Source organism: Geotrypetes seraphini, chromosome 6 (genome assembly GCF_902459505.1).
Source record: "Geotrypetes seraphini chromosome 6, aGeoSer1.1, whole genome shotgun sequence".
NCBI classification, from domain to species: domain Eukaryota; kingdom Metazoa; phylum Chordata; class Amphibia; order Gymnophiona; family Dermophiidae; genus Geotrypetes; species Geotrypetes seraphini.
Window position 1 is genome coordinate 244,279,790 of NC_047089.1, and position 21,230 is coordinate 244,301,019.

Below are 21,230 nucleotides of genomic sequence, written 5' to 3' on the forward strand. Positions count from 1 at the left end.
AGCCCCCCCATGCCCAGGGAGAATGTCGGGGACGCTGACGGTGTTGCAGGAAGTGGCGAGGACACTATCAACCCCGCTTGCGCTGTCTGGTTTACCCCTGACCCCGGAGGTAGTTCCAGTCTCGCTGGATCTGTTACAATAATTGCCAGCGATGGGGGGGACTAGGAGTTCATGGCGGTTCAAGAAATGGAACATTTAAACCTGATTTGGACTCTTCAGTTTCAACCACGATTCCTGTTTCCCTCCTGACCCTGCTGAAGAAACCACCGGTGATTAACTTGGAAGCACTCTGGGAGGCTATTGAAAGCCTTCATAAGGTATGCTCCTATTCTGTTACAGTTATGCAAACTTCCTCATTGCAATTGAAAGATATTGAGGGGAAAATTCAACACCAAGACCAGAGACTAGATAAATTTGAGAAACAAGTCTCTGATTTACAGAAAAATTCTAATCTTCAAGTTAAAGATAAAGCAATGTTGTCCAGGAAGATTGAAAATCTGGAAAATGCTAACAGGAATTTAAATTTAAGACTAATTAATTTTCCAGTCACCAGATTACAATCACCCAAGGAACTTTTTCATCAGTTCTTTACTTCAGTCTTAAAATATTCAGAGACCTCAATGCCTCCTTTATAGAAATTATACTATCTAAATACTTCCAAATCAACAACTCAGGACTTAGAAAATCAACAGACTGAATTAGATATTACAAATATTCTTGAGTCCTCATATTCTAGAAATCTCTGAAAGGGCTACGTTGCTTGTGACCTTTGTTTTCTTACAAGACAAAGAAGCAGTTCTTCGTCTATTCTTTAGGACTGAGAATGTTGAATTTTATGGTTCAAGAATAGCTATATTTCCTGATGTTTCCAAATGGACGCAATTGCGTCGTAAAAAATTTCTAATGTTACGTCAATCTGTATTGGGGTTAGGAGCTACCTTTCAGCTGCGCTTTCCATGTAAATGTTGTATTATTTATCAAGCAAGTAGATATGTTTTTTATGAACCTGATCAATTACAATTTTTCTTGGAGGGTAAAGCGGCTTCCATATCCTCTCAGATGCCCACCGAAGTCACCAACCAGACCGTATAAGTTAATATACAATCGTTGTGCTCTGCATTTATCTTATATTGTTGGTTTCTTGTTATAATCAGCTATCCCTGATTTGTGCTTGATTCTCTCTCCTTAGTTGTGGACTGCTATCATGGTAATGTATAAGTATTATTTGATATTTTATTTCCTATTGGATATTGTTATGTTTCTTTATCAAATAATTTCTTTTGATGTAAAATAAAGGTAAATAAACAATTAAAAAAAAAAATCGCAATGATGCTAGGCTCCCTGCCTCCCTGTGCACGATAAGAGGCAGACTGCAGGTCTCCCTGGTAGCATGGGAGGCTACCACAACCAACAAATAGGTTCTGGAAGTCATCGGGGACAGCTACATGTTGGAGTTCACTCATTCCCTCTCTGCCTGGTTTATGGACTTGCATTAGGAGAGCTACCTCCTCTAGAATCAGTCATTGTTACACTAAATGTTAAAGTCTTGTATACAAATTTACCCCCAAATGGAGCAATTGATCTACTTGGTGAACAAATTAGCCATATTTCAATCTCTATCAACAAAAAGATGTGTTGGGGAATTTGCACAATTGATAATAAACTTCAATTATTTTAAATTTAAGGAGCATTTTTATTTACAAACTAAAGCTGTAGCTATGGCACCTTTTGAAAATTGTCATCTTCATCCAATGGAATTTAGTCATGGTAAGTTGGAAAAGGTTTATAGATGACATCCTGTTGATCTAGTTTGGTTCAATGGATCACCTGCAGAAGTTTCTTGTATATTTAGAAAATTGTGATATTTCTTTTCAGTCTCCTACCACATGAAAAAAGGGTAATAAAAAGATGCACATTTATTAATGGTACACGAGCTCAGCGTGCCTTTCCTGCCCACTCTCTGCAGCTCTGCTGAAGAATGACTCTTTCTACATAGGGTGAGCTATTCCTGTTTTCCTTGTTTGGTGTTTTACAAGAATGTAGATGCCCTGCGTTGTGCTGCCTTTGCTGTGGACCGACCTGTCTAAGCCAGCTCAGCAGTTTTCTGAGACACTTGCTTAAGTGAGTTTGGGCCTGAGACACTTGCTTAAGTGAGTTTGGGCCTGGTAGCCACGCTACAATAATTGCTTCCTCATCCATAGGGAATTAATAGATGTCAGCGTGTTTTCCGCACAGCTTTGTAAAAGAATCCTTAATTGAGGGAAGCTTGATAAACCAAGACCTCCATACACCAGCATTCTATTTAAGATTTTTTTAGCAGAGGGCTGATTAAAAGGTTCCCACAGGCTGCTTTTCACCTGTAGTTTTTCACATCCTTTCTCTTGCAAAATGCAGTCTTTTTACTTTTACAAAATAGTCAACCTTAAAAAAGTTGGACAGTATCAAATTAATGACCTTCAAATGACTACACTTAAGATGTTTATTGTCATAATTTATTTCACTAAATTACATTCTAGATAACCTTTACAGAATAGAAACATAGCTTTATATATAAATTTATAAAGAAACTCTCCCTTGCTTTTAGTCTACCCATTATACTCAACCTAATCTTACCAAATTTGTCAGTATTAAAATTTACTAGATAAAAAATCTCATCCCTAAATAGAATAGCAAGACAGTTATGGTATTTAAAAACCTGAATGTAATGAGTCATCAAAAATTATCTTGTGTAGCTTTTAAAATCAGGTATTGGTCTACTTTAAATGGATGTAAATCTCATTTCTAAAACAAATATACAAATATGTTCTTTAGCCGAAGACTAAACCCGCCATGAAAAAATTAGCTATGTCCTCATTCTCTCTTTAAACAAAAGCCCAGTACTGATAAGTTTTATTACAGGGCAGTTATGATTTGGGATAGAAATTAAAGCCAGCAAGTCCAGGACTTAAATGTGAAACGTTTCCTTACATACTTTAAAAACATATACATTTCCATGTTTACCAATGGAGGTACACTGCAGGATCCAGCTGTGAAAGAAAGGAAATATTTAGATGAAAATTAAAACCATCAACATGGCCCACTGAAGCATTCTTAGAACGCTGCTTCTTGAACACTTTACATGTTAGATTAGGAGTGTTTTGTCCAAGCAATAGTTCTATTGTGGAGGCACAAGTTTGTCTCCTGTATATGGCTGGACTGGGTTTGATGGCAACTCCAGCACATGGGAAGTAGAGCTAGTGACGGGCAGACTTTTTTTAATGGTCAGCCCTGAAAATGGCAAGGATAGGTCAGGCTCAAGTGCAAGTGTATGCTATAAGTGTGGATGCTGTATATCGGGGGAGGGGGGTAGACATAGTGAAATGGAACTTAGAAAGTAAAATGTAAAAATCATGTTAGTTCAATAATAATTTGATAAAGGACGTGACTGCTGGGCAGAATGGAAGGGGTAGTGAACGATACGGGGACAAATTTTTCCCCATCCCCACGGGAACTGATTTTCCCATTCTGGCAAGTTCTTTTCCTGTCCCTGCCCTATTCCTGCATGTTCTGACCTCATCTGCACAAGCCTCAAACACTTAAAAATCATAAGTGTTCGAGGCTTGTGCGGTTAAGGGGGAGCTTACAGGAATGGGACAAGGACAGCGACAAAACTCATGGGGATGGGGAAATCAAGTTGCTGCAGGGACCGGGAAAAATTTGTCCCCGTGTCATTCTCTACTAAGGGGGTCATTTTAAAAGCACTTAGCCTTAAAATAGGTTACTATGTAACTTTGTAAGTCTTAAGTGCTTTGAAAAGATGCCTCTTCCTGATACAAAGACACTCCTCTATCACTCTAAGGTAGAGTTCTTCAATGTAAGGCCCAGGGGCTAGTGGTCCCTGGAAACCTCTAGGCAGGCCCTCATCATTTCTGCCTTTTTTTCTGCTATAATCTGCTCTTATACCCAAGCTCACAGCAGAAAGGGTGAAGTGGATGTCAGGAAGAGCCACATGCTTGAAGGCCAAAGAGAATGCATTTGCAAACGCTGACCTCCTTGAGGAAACACCCAAAACAAAGATCCGTATTTCAAAGTCTTACGTATTGATGAATGTGACGGTTGGGGAGACCGTTACGGTCTTTATCATCATTTACTATATTATTACGTAAGGTGACCAAATAAAGGGAAAAGAATGATTTCACTCTTCAGCTTGATGAGGAGACAGCTGAGGGAAGCGATGAGAGAAGTCTATAAAAACATGAGTGGAACAGAATGGGTAGATGTGAATTACGCTTTCTAAAATAAAAAGATGAGGGATACTCCATGAAGTTACAGTGTTGTACATTTAAAACAAATAGGATAAAATATTTTTCTTTCACACTAGGCTCTGAAATTTGTTGAGGGGGATGTAAGTAAGTTAGTGTGACTAGGTTTAAGGAGGACTTGGACAAGGTCCTAGAAGAGAAGTCCATAAACCATTAAGGCAAGCAGGGGGATAAACAGTGCAGAATCTTACATCTCACTGCTCTGAGATCCTGCCAGGTACTTGTGACCTGAATTAGTCATGGTTCAAAAGAGGATACTGGGTTTTAGTAGTTCTTATATTACCTTCAATTAAAAATGTTGGAATAAAGACCGTATTGTCTCTTGCATCATTTCTATCCTTTATACTTTCTATTTTAAGTAATAATCTTGCAATATTTACTTTCTGCACAGCAAATGACCGATGGCACCATTTATCTGGGCAGGTGATTTTTTAAAATAGAAAAACATACAAATTAAATAATCTACTAGTACTTGTGTGTCATGCATACCTATACAGCAGGGGTAAGGAACGCCGGTCCTCGAGAGCCGTATTCCAGTCGGATTTCCCCAATGAATATGTATGAGATCTATTTGCATGCACTGCTTTCAATGCATATTCATTGGGGAAATCCTGAAAACCCGACCGGAATACGGCTCTCAAAGACCAGAGTTCCCTAATCCTGCTATACAGGCTCTAAGTCAGGGTTCCCCAAAGTTCCTCCTTGAGGGCCAAATCCAGTCGGGTTTTCAGGATTTCCCCAATGAATATGCATGAGATCTATGTGCATGCACTGCTTTCAATGCATATTTATTGAGGAAATCCTGAAAACCCGACTGGATTCAGCCCTCAAGGAGGGACTTTGGGGACCCCTGCTCTAGGTGGCTTGAGGAAAGGAAAGGGAAAAGGGTCAGGGTGGGAAGAAGGAGCGGAGGGGGATAGGAAACTTAAAACTTAGGGGAATTAAGTAAGGTCAGGTGCTTAAGATGATCTTAGAAGAATTGTCAAAGAGTGAAATTTTCAGTTTCTTTCAGAATAGGGCAGGGGTGTCAAAGTCCCTCCTCGAGGGCCACAATCTAATCGGGTTTTCAGGATTTCCCAATGAATATGCACGAGATCTATTTGCATGCACTGCTTTCATTGTATGCTAACAGATCTCATGCATATTCATTGGAGGAAATCCTGAAAACCCAACTGGATGGCGGCTCTCGAGGAGGGACTTTGACACCCCTGGAATAGAGTATGGTTGGTTTCCGTTCTTATAGCCAATTTATTTAAACAGTTGCTGGTAATAGGTAATTAAACAGGCTACCATGTGACTATATTAAGGGGGTTGCAGTAGTCTGCCTGATCTTTTAAACTGTTCATAATGTTAAAAAAATTCTGATGGGGCAGGGAATGGGTGTTGCTCTTACAGTGCTTGGAACTGGCTAACAAGCTCTTAATGCAGGACCGCTTAGTGCTTCCTACACAGGAAGTGGTCCCAAATTAATTCTCAGCAGCACAATCTGCAAGTTAAAAAAAAGTAGGATGGCTCCCAAAAAGTGCTACCTAGATTCTACAGCTATCTGGTGGTAAAAATCCAGCACTAAGTCACAGTAATGGCAAATCTTACTGTAGTTTAGTAAAAGGGCCTACCTTATATTTCTTCTGAATATATGTATGTGGCCCAAAAGAGATGCTAAGAGAAAAATAAACAACCCTATTCATTCCTTAGCATTCATAGCAAACCAATCCAAAACAAGTGGGTTGTGTCCATTGTTCAGCAGGAGACAAAAAAAGTAGTGCCATATGGTTCAGCTAATGGCACTGCACTGGCACATTATTTCTTCGTCTCTAGCAGATGGAAGTAGTAGATCATGCAACTCTTTGGCAACATAGCCCTAATGCCTCTTGAGCTAGTTTTACTAGTTGGAGCAGAGATTCTAATCAAGATGATGAGGCAACTTCATTTGGAAGGAAATGAAATTCCAAGTCCCTTTTTTACCTCCCCCTAACCTGGGAGGGGTTCTTGGGGTTGAGGTGCCTCATGACTGCACGATTGAGGCCGACTCCTGGACCCCATACTGAAAATTATTTAAGCCAAAGGGCAATGCTTGGCCGATCCTTATCACTGCCTTCCTCTCCCACTGCTACTCAGACTCTTAGATCAGAAATTAACATAAGAACCTGAGTTGTCATACTGGAACAGACCGAAGGTAGATCAAGTCCAGGATCCTGTTTCCACAAGTACCTGGCAAGATCCCAAAAGAGTTAAACAGAGTGTATGATGCTTTTCCTAGAAATAAGCACTAGATTTTCCTTCACAAACTTCAAGTATATGCTTGCTTGCTTTCTGCTGAATGTAGTTTTAGCTTTCTTTGGGTTTCTTCCTTGGGCATCTGATTTTTCTAGATGCTGCTTTTACTTACAATTACTTGTATTTGTGCAAGTTTTGGTGCTTGCCACTGTGATACTTCTGCTATATCCCAAAAGTTTTTGGATTACTTCTCGATGGTCTTTGTGGAGAATTCTGGGAACAATTTTGTCTATGGCTTCAGTCTAGAAAAGGCAGCTTTCTCCTTCTACAGGTTCTATTTTTTTCTCATACAGCAGTACATGTTGTTTTTCCCTCGTGTCTCAATATTACGTTTTGCTTGATCTTGTGTGCTAATTTAACACCAGGCAGCTGTATGTTAAGCTTAGATGGCTGGCATTTCTCTAGTGGCAGCTGCTGTCGGAGCATTTAGCGCTGCAGCTTAGTAAAAGAAGGCCTTAGGACACTGTTAATTAGCTTTCGAAGGTAACCCTTCTTCTGCAGATCCGAAATAAGCAAATGTTGACAAATATATAAGTGAAACATAAAAGCAGGGAGGGCTGGGTGGGTGATAGGGTGACAAAGCAGTAAAATGTCATGGTTTGTAATGTGAAAGAAAACCAAGGTTGTCGTTGAGTCCTGGCAATTTTATCAACAATGACCTCGATTTTCTATTGCATTACAAACCATGACATTTTACTGCTTTCTCACTATATCACTTATCCATCTCTCCTCTCACCCACCCAGCCCTCCATACTTTTATGTTTCACTTATATATTTGTCAGCATTTGCTTATTTCTAATGTGAAAAAGGGTTACCTGCAAAGGCTAATTAAACAATGCACTAAGTTAGATTTTAATATAAAAGGTATCACCTTGGTTCATTTCATTTCTACATATTATCCTTTCCTTCATAAGTAACCAGGCATTTACAGTACTCTCATTTATAAGGAAATGCTTTTCCTAGAGCTTTCCTACTGTGCAGATTCTTTCCTGCACTGTCCAGTAGAGTTAAAAAACTGAACAAGCAACAATACTTAAATGCTTTAATCTGTGTAGAAAACACAAAAGCAGGGATAAATACTGTAGGTACTTCCACGCAAGATTCAGATTCCCAAACTAGCATTTATTCATTGAAGAATTCAACCCATTCCAAACAGGATCCAACATGGCCAATGTTTCTACAAACAAGATGCCTTCCACAGGGGTCTAATGTTGCATCTTTTAGCATAAGCTGAAGACAGTAGCAGCTGATTCCTTTCTGCTTCTAAGGAGCAAGCCAAGGCGTTGTTATTCTGTTTCTAATTATACAGAAGAGAATCAGCCAATACTCCACAGTCTCCAGCTTATCCTATAAGGTACAACACTAGACCCTTCAGGAAGGCATCTTGAATGGCAAAACACTGGCCATGTTGGATCCTATTTGGAATGTGTTGTATTCTTTTATGAATAAATGTTGGTTTTAGAATCTTGAGTGGAAGCATCTTTTCATTCCTTCCTTTGTTGTTTGATTGGAGTGTACCGTAATCTACGTGGAGATTGTTTTCTGTTCGCATTTGTGTGCTGTAGAAAATATGCACTTTTTTTTCAGATTAACTGCCATAGTACACTTGCAGTGATGTACACCTTACTGATATGTTGACCTATCTTTGATGTACATAGAGATGTCAAAAAAGGAAATCAGTTTATTCAAAAAAAGAGTTGGTGCTCCAATACCAACGATGCAGCGCCTACTATGTTGATTCAAACAAGAGAATGCTTCAGCCAAAAGGAAAAAGCCAAACAAACCTCATGTTAACTGGTGAAAAAAGCATTTTCAAAAAGTTAAGTGCAACTTTTAATCAAAACTACAACTGACATTTTGGCCTCTAAGGGGTTTAGTTTTAATGAGAAAAAGAAAGCAGCAAATTGTGGTACCTGGAGAATCTATCTGGGAAAACTTGGCACAATTTATCTTTAAACTAAAATAATTAGACATGCATGACATTTTGTATTTGTGTGTGTGTGAATGCAAAATATGAATTTGAGTGACTGGACAATGTAAAAAAAAAAAAAAAAAATTCCCTTCAAACCTGCTCCCCACTAAACAAACCAAAGTCACATAAACACCTGCCTCATGGTTTATGCACAGGGTTTGAACCACTGCTGAAATAGTAGATTTCCAGATTTTGTATTCTGGTATGTTGCAGCATAAAATAGATTGATTGTCACCCCTTATAGAAAACGTTCGATAAAACTGGGATCGGTTCCCAAAGGCCAATTGGCAACCTTGTGAACCTCAGTAGGATGTGTCTTACGTAATGGGTGAACAGCCTTAAATCTGTCTCATTCAAAGAGTGGCACGTTAACTCCACCTCCTCCACGTAGAATGTGGACTGAAGCAGGTGGGGGTTTCTGCGAGTATATGCCATATTGCTAGCGGCAGTTTAATCATTTTCATTTGAGCATATCTTCATTTCCTTATCCCAGCTTTCGTCATTTCCTTGTCAGACTCTGTGACCACCTCATAGTCTTGAAGTTCTTGCTGTAGTTCCTTTTCCCAATCTGCAGATTCTACAAGAAAATAGAGAATTACAGGACAGAAGCCAAGTATCATAATACAAATACAGGTTTATTTATTACCCCCGCACATATACACTTTTCCGTTTAGTTGACATCATATAAAAATAAAAGTAAGCTAATTTATTAAGTGGGATGGCAGCCACTTTTTCATGAATTTCAAATCTTTCTTTAAACAATTCTAACATACATAACATAACTTGGAGGAAGAAACATTTGAACACACAAAACAAGGAAATAACATTAAAGATAAAATGAAATCTGGAGCTCCTTGAATCCTCAATCTAATCTAACCAGGGGGAGTAAAAAAAAGGGAAGACACTTTAAGAAAATATTAAAGGAAAAGAAAATTAGGTTCTTACCTTGATAATCTTCTTTCTTGTAGAAGTTTCTAGTGGTCTTGACTGCTAGTTATACATCTGAACCCGCAAGTTGCTTACAGAATGCTGTCAGTCACCTTTTGAATGCCACCTCCTTCTCAGGGAGCTGCTCCAGCCCCCTAAGTTTGTAAAAAAGCAATCAAGTAGCACGGTAATGAAATATAGAACCAGGAGGAGGGAAACAGGGAAAAATCCCTGACACTATACTTCTGTTCTGCTCTGTAACAAACATTACCAATTAACATTATAACATTCAAGTAACTGCTCAAACCAGATTTAAAAGAACATGTGCAACCAGCACTAATCTTATTTAGAGCTCGTAGATACTCCCATGCCCTGATAATAAGCAGAGACAAACCAATTTTCATGTTATTGAGTTTTTCCTTTTTTTATATATCCTCTCAGTTAATCTGAGAGACAGAGAATTCTCTAAATTCACACTGATCTTAAGGCAGAAGTTAGGCAAAGCCCACTGACAGGGTGGGGCTTCAGAACCACTAGACACATCTACAAGAAAGAAGATTGAAGTAAGAACCTAATCTTTTTAGTGCAATGCCTCTAGTGGTCCTGAATGCCACAGATGTACCAAAATGCCTCTAGTGGTCCTGAATGCCACAGATGTACCAAAGACACCCCCGAAGTCTAGGGTGGGTCTGCTGAGATTGCAATCAAAAAATGGAGGGCCAGAATACAGCATCTTTCCTGGCTGCTATGTCCATCCTATAGAACCTGGTAAAGATATGAAGGGTAGACCAAGTAGCTTGCTCTACAGATTTCTTCAGGCGAAACCACCCGAGTCTCTGCCCATAAGTAGCAACTCCTCAAGTGCAGTGCGCTTTCAATGTGATTGGCAGCTGCTACCACAGCCCATATATGTGGAGGAAATGGCTATTTTAATCCATCTGGAAATCAAGGCTTTAGATGCCGGCCTCCCTTTCTTGGCATGACTGGTCAGAACAAGAAAGGTGATTCAATACACAAAACTCATTGGTAACCTCAAGGTACCTGAAACTTGACAACCAGCAAATGCAAAGCTCTATCCTTTTTCTTATCACATAGAGTGAAAGGTAGGCAACTGGACTTCCTGATTGACATGGAAGACCCAGACTACTTTTGGTAAGAAGGAAGGAACAGTGCAGAAGGAGAGTCCTGCTTCCGTAAATTAAGGCAAACAAGAAAAAATTGACCCCCCCCAGGGAATCCAGAGAAGAAAGTCCAAGAAAAACCAAGAAGACACTGTGAAATGACGATGATCCAGAGATGGACTTTAATGAAAGAATCAAAGTTCCAAATGTACAATATAAAAATCCAAAATCTTAAATACATAAATTTACTCCCTCCACCACCCACCCTTCCCACAAATATTGTACTCAAAAATATCATATAAACATTACATTCATAATTATTGATTAAACCTTTAATATAACTATATACCACCCCCTTCCCCTAATTATAAATATACTTTCAGTGTAAAAAGGCGTCTAATCATTACAATAAGTTATCAATGGCCCTCAAATATTTTTAAAATTATTATAATTCCCTTTTTGTATGGCAATTGTTCTTTCCATTTTGTATATATGGCACAACAAATTCCACCAGAAGGTGTAATTAAGTCTAGTATAATTTTTCCAATTCTTAGTGATATGTTGAATGGCAACTCCTGTCATTATCAATAAAAGTTTGTTATTGCTTGATGAAATTTGTCTTTTTATTCTCATTGACGTCCTGAATAGAATTGTATCATATGATAGAGCTACATGGTTCTCTAATAAACAATTAATTTGAGACCAAATTGATTTCCAAAAATATATAATTAAATCAACAAATTAGATAAGAACAGGTAATATAGTAGATGACAATCCATCCAGACTGCCCAACAATCATATTCATTATCAATTCATGATTAAACCAACAACAAAGGTGGTATAAAATACCTGACCCTGGTCTTAGACATCTGCCCAGCACTGTCCTTACATTCCACCTACTGGAGTTGCCGTTGAAGTCCTCCCCAGCCAATCCTACACCGTCTTGCATTTGAACATGGTTACTCCTATCATCCTCTCCCTGGTTAATGGAACAGTATACTCGTTTATTTTGAGAAGTGTTTTTTTTTTTGTTTTTTTTTTTAATAAGTCCAGAAGCTCTGGAGATGTCCATTTTTTCCCAAACCTATTCATCAATATAAGGTGATTTTTTGAACTATACACCCCTTGGCTGAATCTTCTGACAATCTTGTCCTCAACGACTTCTTGTTGTGTTTTCTCGTCTCGTCGTTCGAGACCAGTTCTTGGCTTCTGATCCAAGGTCATAGGATACTACATATGCAGATGCACACTAAACATTTCCATGCTCCGCTTCCTTGCAAATATATGCTACGACCATAAGTTATGTGGGTTTTATCATACTCACGCTCACAGAAGGCACATTCCCTGCTGACCTCAGCGAAATCGTCATCACCCCAATACCAAAAAGACCCAAAAGCACCACAAAACACCCAACTAACTTTAGACCTATAGCCTCAATTCCGCAATATGTCAAAATTAATAGAAGGCCTAGTAGCCAAACTCCTCACCGATTACATAGATGACCACACACTACTCCACCCCATGCAATCAGGCTTCAGGAACAAACTTCAGTACAGAGACACTACTAGGCTCCCTTATGGATACCGTCAGATACAAACTTAGTACAGGGAAAAAAAATGCTTCTCATACAACTGGACTAAACTGCGGCATTCGACTTAGTGGACCACAACATCCTTCTACAGATCTTAGACGCAATAGGCATCTCAGATAAAGTATACTCTTGGTTTGAAGGATTCCTTAAAACTCAGAACCTATAGTGTAAAATCAAACAAAGAAAAGTCAAATCCTGGTCAAACCCCTGCGGCGTACCACAAGGATCTCCACTATCCCCTACCCTCTTCAATCTCTACACTGCTTCTCTAGGAACGCATCTGGACAATCTAGGACATAACCACCTATAGTTATGCTGATGACATCACCATCCTCATCCCATACGATCATTCTAAACCTACCATGACAGACAAAAATTCACCAAACACTGAAACAGTCACAACCTGGATGAAAAAATCACAAACTATAAACTCAACCAAGACAAAACCAAATTCATCCTCCTCGAAAATGACAAGGCCCAAACCACAACCAACTTAGATATAAACGCAATCAAATATCCCATCCAAACCACCATAAAACTACTATGGCATGACCATAGACAGATGCTGCACTATGCAACCGCAAATAAATTAAACAATTCAGAAATCATTCGCAATCATGAGAAATCTGAGACAAAGTCCGAAAATTCTTTGAAAGAACACAATTTCAACTTATAGTACAATCCCTAATACTAGGTATATTGGACTACATGTAACATCCCTCTTCCTTCCTTGCCCTGCAACTACGATAAGACAACTCCAAACAATCCAAAATACAGCTCTGAGACTCATCTACTCATTGAAAAAAACATGACCACATCACTGAAGCCTTCATCAACTCCACATTGGCTTCCAATCCAAGAAAGAATCCAATTCAAATTCTACTGCATATTATTTAAAACCCTACACGGAGACAGCCCATCATACTTGAACAACTCGCCTCATCCAAGCACCCACTACCAGACACAGAAAAACGCACTCCCCATTTCATACCCCCCCCAATCAAGGAAGTAAAAAGAACAATAACTACACGTACGGCCTCCTAGCCACTTCAAGCCGCAAGGCTGGACAACCAGATCTCCAACCTCTGATGACCACCCCAGACTATAGGACGTTCAGAAAAGAAATAAAAACCACACTTTTCAAGAAATTCCTGAAACAGCAATAACACCACGACATCTTAGTAACTCTAAAACTGACATTTGATCTACCCATTACTGCACTAATAATAACAAAAGAATCTCCACTATGACCACCTATTAACTCTTTTACAAACCACCTCACCCTCAACAACCCGCATAATAGTCCATAAGATCTAAAAATTTACCTCTCTAGCTAATCATTGTAACTCTGTTCTTTTTAAATTACCTTTTGTAATCCGCCTTGAACCGCCAAGGTAATGGCGGAATAGAAATCCCTAATGTAATGTAATGTAATGTAATACTTAAGTGTGACAACACTTACACCAATTCTACAGCTTGTGGAAGAGATCATGCCTAAATGTTAGCCTCATATTCTTAAGCGTCTCTCCATACGGCACAGTTCACTGATAACCATGACCAGCAAGTGGAGACTGAGACAAACTTTTGGCTGTAGTACAAGGGGACTGTGCAATTCCTAATACACTCAGTCTCCAGCAGATGGTGGTAAGCTGTTGCAGTCTTCCCCTGGTTTAGTGTAGGGCTGTTGGAAGTTGTTTAGTGGCCTTCTGGTCCCCGATATAGCTTGGTTTTTGCCGATACTGCCCTGGTCATGGGGCAGCTTCTCCTTCCACCGGGATCTCTCCAGGGCTGTTTTTTTTCTGCACATGCAGTCCTTTCGAGGGGCCTATGGGGGGTATGTGTGTGATTCCTTCGCCGGTCCCTCGCCGCTTGCCCCGCCCAATGACTCCTTGTGGGCTCTTCTCCTGGTGCCGGTGGGCATCCAGTTGTGGGAGTTTTACCCGGGGTGGGCCAAGATCACAACGGATCAGTGAGTCCTGGAGGTGATTCGGGATGGTTATGCTCTGGAGTTTTCCTGGCCCTTCCCAGACTGTTTTCTCTCTTCTCCTTGTCAGGCGGTATGGAAGAAGCAGGCTTTTCGGTGGATGCTAGTGGTAGCTAGACCTCAAAGTGGTGGTTCCAGTGCCTACTCAAGAGTTTCACACCGGCAGATATTCCATTTACTTCGTTGTGCCCAAGAAAGAGGTGTATTTTTGGCCCATCTTGGATCTGAAGGGAGTCAACAGGATGCTCCGAGTTCCGTCTTTTCATATGGAGACCCTGAGATCTGTCATTCTAGCAGTTCAGGCGGGTGAATTCCTGACTTCTCTCAATCTGAAGGAGGCCTACTTGCATGTTCCAATTCACGCCTCCCATCAGAGGTTCCTTCGCTTTGCAATCTTGTGAAAGCACTATCAGTTTTGTGTGCTTCCTTTTGGTTTGGCCACGGCTCTGTGGACGTTCACCAAGATTATTGGTGGTCGTGGTGGCAGCCTTGCACAAAAAGGGCATTCTTGTTCATCCCTGTCTGGACAACTGGTTGATCCGGGCTAAAGTCTTGTCAGCAGAGCTCCCGGGTTAAGGCTGGGGTTGTGGAATTTCTGCTCAGTTGCTGGGATGGGTGGTCAACCTGTCCAAGAGCCGGTTTGACCCCGTCTCAGCACCTGGAGTATCTTGGGGTTCTCTTAGACACTGGCTTGGGGAAGGTCTTCCTCTCAGAAGCTCAAGTGAACATGCTGCAGATTCGCCTTCTGATGGCTTCCCAGTGTTCTCGGGTTCAGAATTTTCTCCAGGTTTTGGGGTTGATGGCGGACTCCTTGTATGTGATTTGCTGGGACAGGGCTCATATGGACCAGGCTCTTCTTCAGCAGTGGTCACCTCAGTTGCATGGTCTGGACTCTCCTATTCCTCTTTGGGAGTTAGTTCATCGCAGCCTCCATTGGTGGCTGCAGTCTTCCAATTTTGTGCAGGGAGTGAGTCTGGATCAGCCCCAGTGAACAGTGCTTCTCATGGACGCCAGTTTCCTCGGCTGTGGAGCTCAGGGCAGCTGGTCTCCAGAGGAGGTGTTGATCAATATTCTGGAGACCAGAGACATTCGGCTGGTGTTGCTAGCGTTCCAGACATTGCTGACAGGCAAGTCGGTCTGGGTTCTCTTGGACAACATCACAGCGGTGGCTTACATCAATCATCAGGGAGGAACCAGGAGTCATCAGGTTGGTGCAGGAGATGGCTCTACTCATGGCCTGGGCTGAGTCATCATCTTCAGGATATCTCGGCTTCCCACATAGCGGGAGTTGAGAATGTCCATGGCAAACTTCCTCAGTCTTCACGTGCTACATCCAGGAGAGTGATATCCCAGTCCCGCAGCCTTCGAGTTGATTGTGCAGGCTTGGGGTCAGCTAGTCATGGAACTGATGGCCATGAGTGTCAATATGGGTTTAAACAAGGAAAATGCATTAGTGAAGGCTATAGGTTATTTGCGAGTACGGGAAAGTGGTGTATAAAGAGCAAGAGGAATATAATGGCATATTGTTTATCTGCTGTAGTTTGTATAGTAATGTATTGTAATTTATTTCTTATATACCGCTAAACTCCGTTAGGATTCTAAGCGGGTTTACAGAAAATAGACAATAGTATGCATTAAAAATTATAAGTAATATAGGTTTACAGAGAAAATATACATTAAAGGATACAATAAAAATAAGAATGAATAAATAAAGATAAATAAATAAAGAATAGGTACTTAGAACTTCCCTTACTGTCCCGAAGGCTCACAATCTAACTGAAGTACCTGGAAAATTAACAATTAGTTGAGTAATAATAAGTAAGAAATAGAATAGAAGAAAAAAATAAGAAAATAAAAATTCCAACAAGACTACATTGATCCAAGGACTTTGAAAGGTAGAAAAGAAGAGAGATAGGAATAGCTGCAGAAAGGGGGAACCATTGAGCATATAGAATTCTGGAGTAATTCAAATGTTAAAAATAAAAACAAAACAAGGGGCAAATCAATGATGAAATTAACAATGTAACATAAACTGGAAAAAAAGTGACAAATAATAAAATCTATAACAGTCGTAATAAAGTCCAGATTGAGATGACTTCACTGTTAGGGCCGCCAAATTTCACCAGGTATCAATCCAATCCTTGCCAACACATCGGAAGCCCCCAAATCCAGTGTCTCTTGCTTTTCGAACTCGACCGAGAAGTTCACATCCTCCTCCTGCATGCCAAACCTGATGAATTTGTCTCTTTTTGGACAGGTATTGTGCCATTTTGACCGTGCGCGGCTCCGACGGTTGACCATGCCATCTTCCAAAACCGCTCCAGGATATGTCAATATTTTCATCAACGTCTGCTCAGCTGTTTACCGTCTCAAAACTCGTTTTCACGGCACCCCCCCTTTATCTATATAGATTTTTACATTCATTCCCACGTTTGCTGACAAAGGATTCATATCATTTTATCATTTTCTTAGCCAATTCCAGTTGTTATCCATCAGTTTTTTTTGTTTATGACACATTATAGGTATGTAGTTTTGCTTTTATATCTATCTATTTTCTTTCCCTTTTTTATTTCACATTTATTCTCTTGTATCCTACGATTTATCTCACTTATTTCACGTTTTATGATAATCTTTTATGTACATTTCACCTACCTCACCACTCACTTCACCCTTTTGTTCACATCATTTTTTCGTGTATGCTCAGGTTATACTTTGAGAATTTTGAACATTATTGTCTTATATTACAGATAACTTGGATCACACATTGTATCCTTTCAATTCCTTTCACTTCATTTCTTTGCAGTCATAATTGACCCATTAGTGCTTCATTTGGATGACACATTTGTCGTTTTTTCATATTTTTCAAAATTGTCACCAATCTTACTCATGTATAATTTCATTCATTACATATCAATTGGACCCCTGAGGAAAGGAGTGTTTCTTCGAACACAGACTGTGTCGGATCCGGGTTCATCAATCTTTTTGGATACAAACTGTTTTATGATTACATTTATATTTTATGATTGCTTATATTTTATGACTGCCGTTTTTGCCTTTGTTTTTTATATCTTTACAGCTGTACAGAATAGCATATTTTACTATCTGGTGAAATATAAATAAAAATTATTCAACTGAAAAATGGGCATTATAGCTTTAACAAATAATAAAAGAAGCACTTGAAATCAGAGATGAAGGAGAAAATTCTAAAACTGGTGCCTTGAGAAAACGCTTCTTTGCTGTGAGATAGTAAAAACAAATAATATTGTGCCAGGATTCAAACATGCATGGGGCAGACAGGGAGGACAGTGGTAGAACTGGATTGGGAAGCATGGGCTGGCAAAAAATAGTGGTAGTTTGGCCTAGTGACACTGCAGACAACAGGTTAGCCGTGTTGGTTTTAGCTTGTTGATCCATTAGATTGGTGATGAACAGCTACTGTTTGTTTTTTTTTTATAATTCATTATTCATTTTAAAACTTTCATCAAGTGTACAAAAATTGCAACACCATAACATAAGATTTAACCACTTGTACATCTTATCATTATAACTTATAGTTGTAAATATAACCCTCCCTCTCCCATCCTGAAATCCTTTTAGTAATTTTATATTTTTCATGTAATATAAACCCCTCCCCCACCCCACCCTTAATCTTACATATTAAATATAGAAATATTAGGAAAATGGCATCAATCATGACAAAAGGACGTTAATGGTTACCAAATTTTAATGAAGTTTTTATAATTTCCATATTTGCACCGCTATTGATCTTTCCATTCTGTATTATGTGGCAAACTGAATTCCCACCAAAATTTAAAATTGAGTCCTACTATGGTCTTTCCAGTTATTAGTAATATGTTGAATGGCTACTCCAGTCAAAATCAATAAAAGTTTGTTATTACACATTGATATCCGACTCTTTTTTCTCATAGACATACCAAAAAGTACAGTATCATAAGTTAATGCTACGTGATTTTCCAATAAACAATTTACTTGATCCCAGATTGAGTTCCAGGACCTGGACAGTCAGATATCTAGATAACAGCCTCATTAGTTTTAGCACGTTTATTATTACAGACTTTATAATAAACACTAGTCTTTAAGCCCGTTACATTAACGGGTGCTGTCTTTCTTTCTCTCACTCTCCCCTTGGCCTCTGTCTGTCTTTCTTTCTTTTTCTCTCTCTCCTTGTCCGCTGTCTGGTTTTTTTTTTTTTTCTTTCAATCTCTCTCCCTGGCTCCTTGGCCCCCTGTCCTTCTGTGTGTCTTTCACTCCCACCTACCTGTCTTTCAGTGTGTGTGTCTCTATTTCTGTCAATGTCCCATCTGTTCTTTTTTTTTCTTTCAATTTCTCTCCCTGGCCTTCTGTCACCTACCTTTTTAGAGTAACAGAGGTAAGAAAATACCACATCCAAGCATTGTGATAATCAGAAATCATTTTGCCTAAAAATACAGCCTTGTAGGTCTACCTCACTGCATGCTGTTGTCACAATCAATTTGCTGCTACCGATAAAGCTGGCTTCTGGCCATTTGCAGCCTGCTAGTAGAAACACGGCTACCACATGGTCTGCAGTATCATTTGGCTAAGCTTCTTTTATTCATTCTTGCCCCTCTTCTAGATAAGTTGTGCAGTAACCGCTGCTGGATAAAGTAAACCGCCACTCGTATCAAATCGTCATGCGTGCACGTGCCAAACATGTGCACGCGCCAAAGGCACATGCCATGTGCCGCACGCTTTACAATTTCTCTGCCAGCCACGGAGCTATGGATCATGGAGGTAGGAGTGCGCATGCGTGCTTAGGGTTTTATTATTAGTGATGAGGGAAAGGGGTTTGCCCAGTTTTGGAATAAAGTGGATATATAAGCAAACAAGTTCCCAGCACTGACTGGATAAAGAGCGAGATATTCTACAAGTAGTCAAGTTCCCTGGGCCACTGGCTCTTTATTTGCTTTCATCTACTATTGCTCTAAATGTTGAGGTTGCTGGAAATTAAGAAATAGAATCCCCCTACCTTCTGCTCCACTTAGTTCATCCTTCTTGTCAAGGACCAGCTGTTCCATTTCTTTCCTCAGGTCATCTCGATTTAGGTCGCAAGCATCGAAAGCGTCACTCACAAACTCCGATACGCCAGGGCTTGTGGAAATCTCGTCTTCAAGCTGGAAAAGAGTTTAGGTTTAAGAGCAGCAATTGCAGTCATGTTGTGCAAAATGATAGCAATATGACAAATTGCTGTGCTTCCCACCAGGATAATGCTGCGGTCAAGGAACTGCAGACCATTAATAAATTAGGCCTCTGAAACTCACGCTCACTCATGCTGGATATTAGTAGTTTGTTAGCACTTGCTGATTCAAGTTCTTCTGTGTCTCTGCAGCCTCTCCTCTGCACACACTACAGCAAACAGCAGACCATAAGTGGGGGAGTGTGTGGTGCAGCGGTTAAAGCTACAGCCTCAACACCCTAGGGTTGGGGGTTCAAACCCACGCTGCTCCTTGTGACCCTGGGCAAGCCATTTTTTCTTCCCTATTTCTTTCTGCCCCTTCCAAATTCTCATTAAGGCTTTTTATGTAGGTATAGCACAGTTACTTACCATAACAGGTGTTATCCTCTGACAAGCAGGCAGTTTTTCATTTTCCGCGGAGTGAAGAAGACGTATCGCTTGTTTCTTCTCCGTCGAGTTGCCTTCCCGTTTAAATTTTTAATGAACTTTTTTAAGTGTTAAGTTTTTTTCCTCTCTGTTCTTTACTTTTCTTTTCTTTTGAAAATTAGTAAAGCAGTTTCAAGTTTATTAGGTTTTTATATACTGCCTATCAAAGATATCTAAGTGTTTTTTACAATCAGGTACTCAAGCATTTTCCCTATCTGTCCCGGTGTGCTCACAATCTATCTAATGTACCTGGGGCTATGGAGGACTGTGTGACTTGATCAGTGTCATAAGGAGCAGACCGGGGTTTGAACCCACATTCCTACAGCTGAGGCTGTAGCTTCAACCACTGCTCCACACAGATTAGTAGAAAGAAATTTTGGACTTTCTTTAAAAAACAAACCCTTCTTTCAAAGTTCAACGGCCCTCACGCAAAGTTCCATCCTTACTTCATACCGTGATCATCTAAACTAAACTAAACCTTAAGTTTATATACCGCATCCTGTCCACGGAAGTGGAGCTCGGCACGGTTTACAAGAACTTAAAATATAAGAAGAGAAAAGGAAAAGGTTTACATGAGCTTATATATAGAATGGAAGAGTAAGGGGGAAAATAGAATTACATGTTAGAGAAGAGCCAAGTTTTCAGTTGCTTGCGGAATAGTTGGAGAGAGCCCAGGTTCCGCAACGGGATAGTAAGGTCGTTCCAGAGACCTGTGATCATCGATGGATTTTGGCTTTGTTTCTACTCTAACTCATCTCCCCCTCTCCAATTATATCTGACTCCAGGGCTATAGATCAGAAGATAAAGAAGACCATTTTTCCATTATAAATACAATAAAAAGGAAGGGATGGGGGAGAGATTTTATAATTTTATTACTATTTAGACCAATAATAAAGAATATTATATAGGAGTTTTGTGAATGCATAGATTATGGTTGGGTTGGGAGGGATTGGGTTAAAATTATGTTTTAATGCTGAATATGATAAAGTTACAAGTGTTGTATTCAATTTTAACTGTTATTTATTGTTACACTTGTTATATGATGCAAAATGAATAAAGATTTGTTAAAAAAAAGAAGATAAATACTGTTGATTAATGTCAAAAATTGTTGTTTTTCTGTTTCTCTATTGCAACTTATAGGTCTGGAGTTGGACTTTCAACGACTGGGTCTTGCCGGTACCAGTATACATTGATACCTCCATCTACTTACATCGGTGGCATATTAGCATCGAGTTTAGTTAGAAACATGATGGCAGATAAAGGCCAAATGGCCCGTCCAGTCTGCCCATCCACAGTAACCATTATCTCTTCCTCTCTCTAAGAAATTTCACGTGCCACATAGAAACATGATGCTTGTCTTTCTGTAACCGATGTTTCTACCATGTTAACGCAGTTGCATCGCAGTAGACAGTGCCC

General features: G+C 39.8%; 1 protein-coding gene across 1 annotated transcript in view; it reads right to left on the bottom strand.

Moving 5' to 3' along the window:
- Positions 1–9,026: 9,026 nt before the first annotated feature.
- Positions 9,027–21,230, bottom strand: part of SYAP1 (synapse associated protein 1) — a 74,146-nt gene continuing 61,942 nt past the window's right edge. The window contains exons 8-9 of the mRNA XM_033950056.1: positions 19,182–19,326; positions 9,027–9,127 (exon numbers count right to left, since the gene is read on the bottom strand). Coding sequence (XP_033805947.1) covers positions 9,027–9,127; positions 19,182–19,326 — 246 coding nt within the window. The remainder of the gene's footprint in view (positions 9,128–19,181; positions 19,327–21,230) is intronic.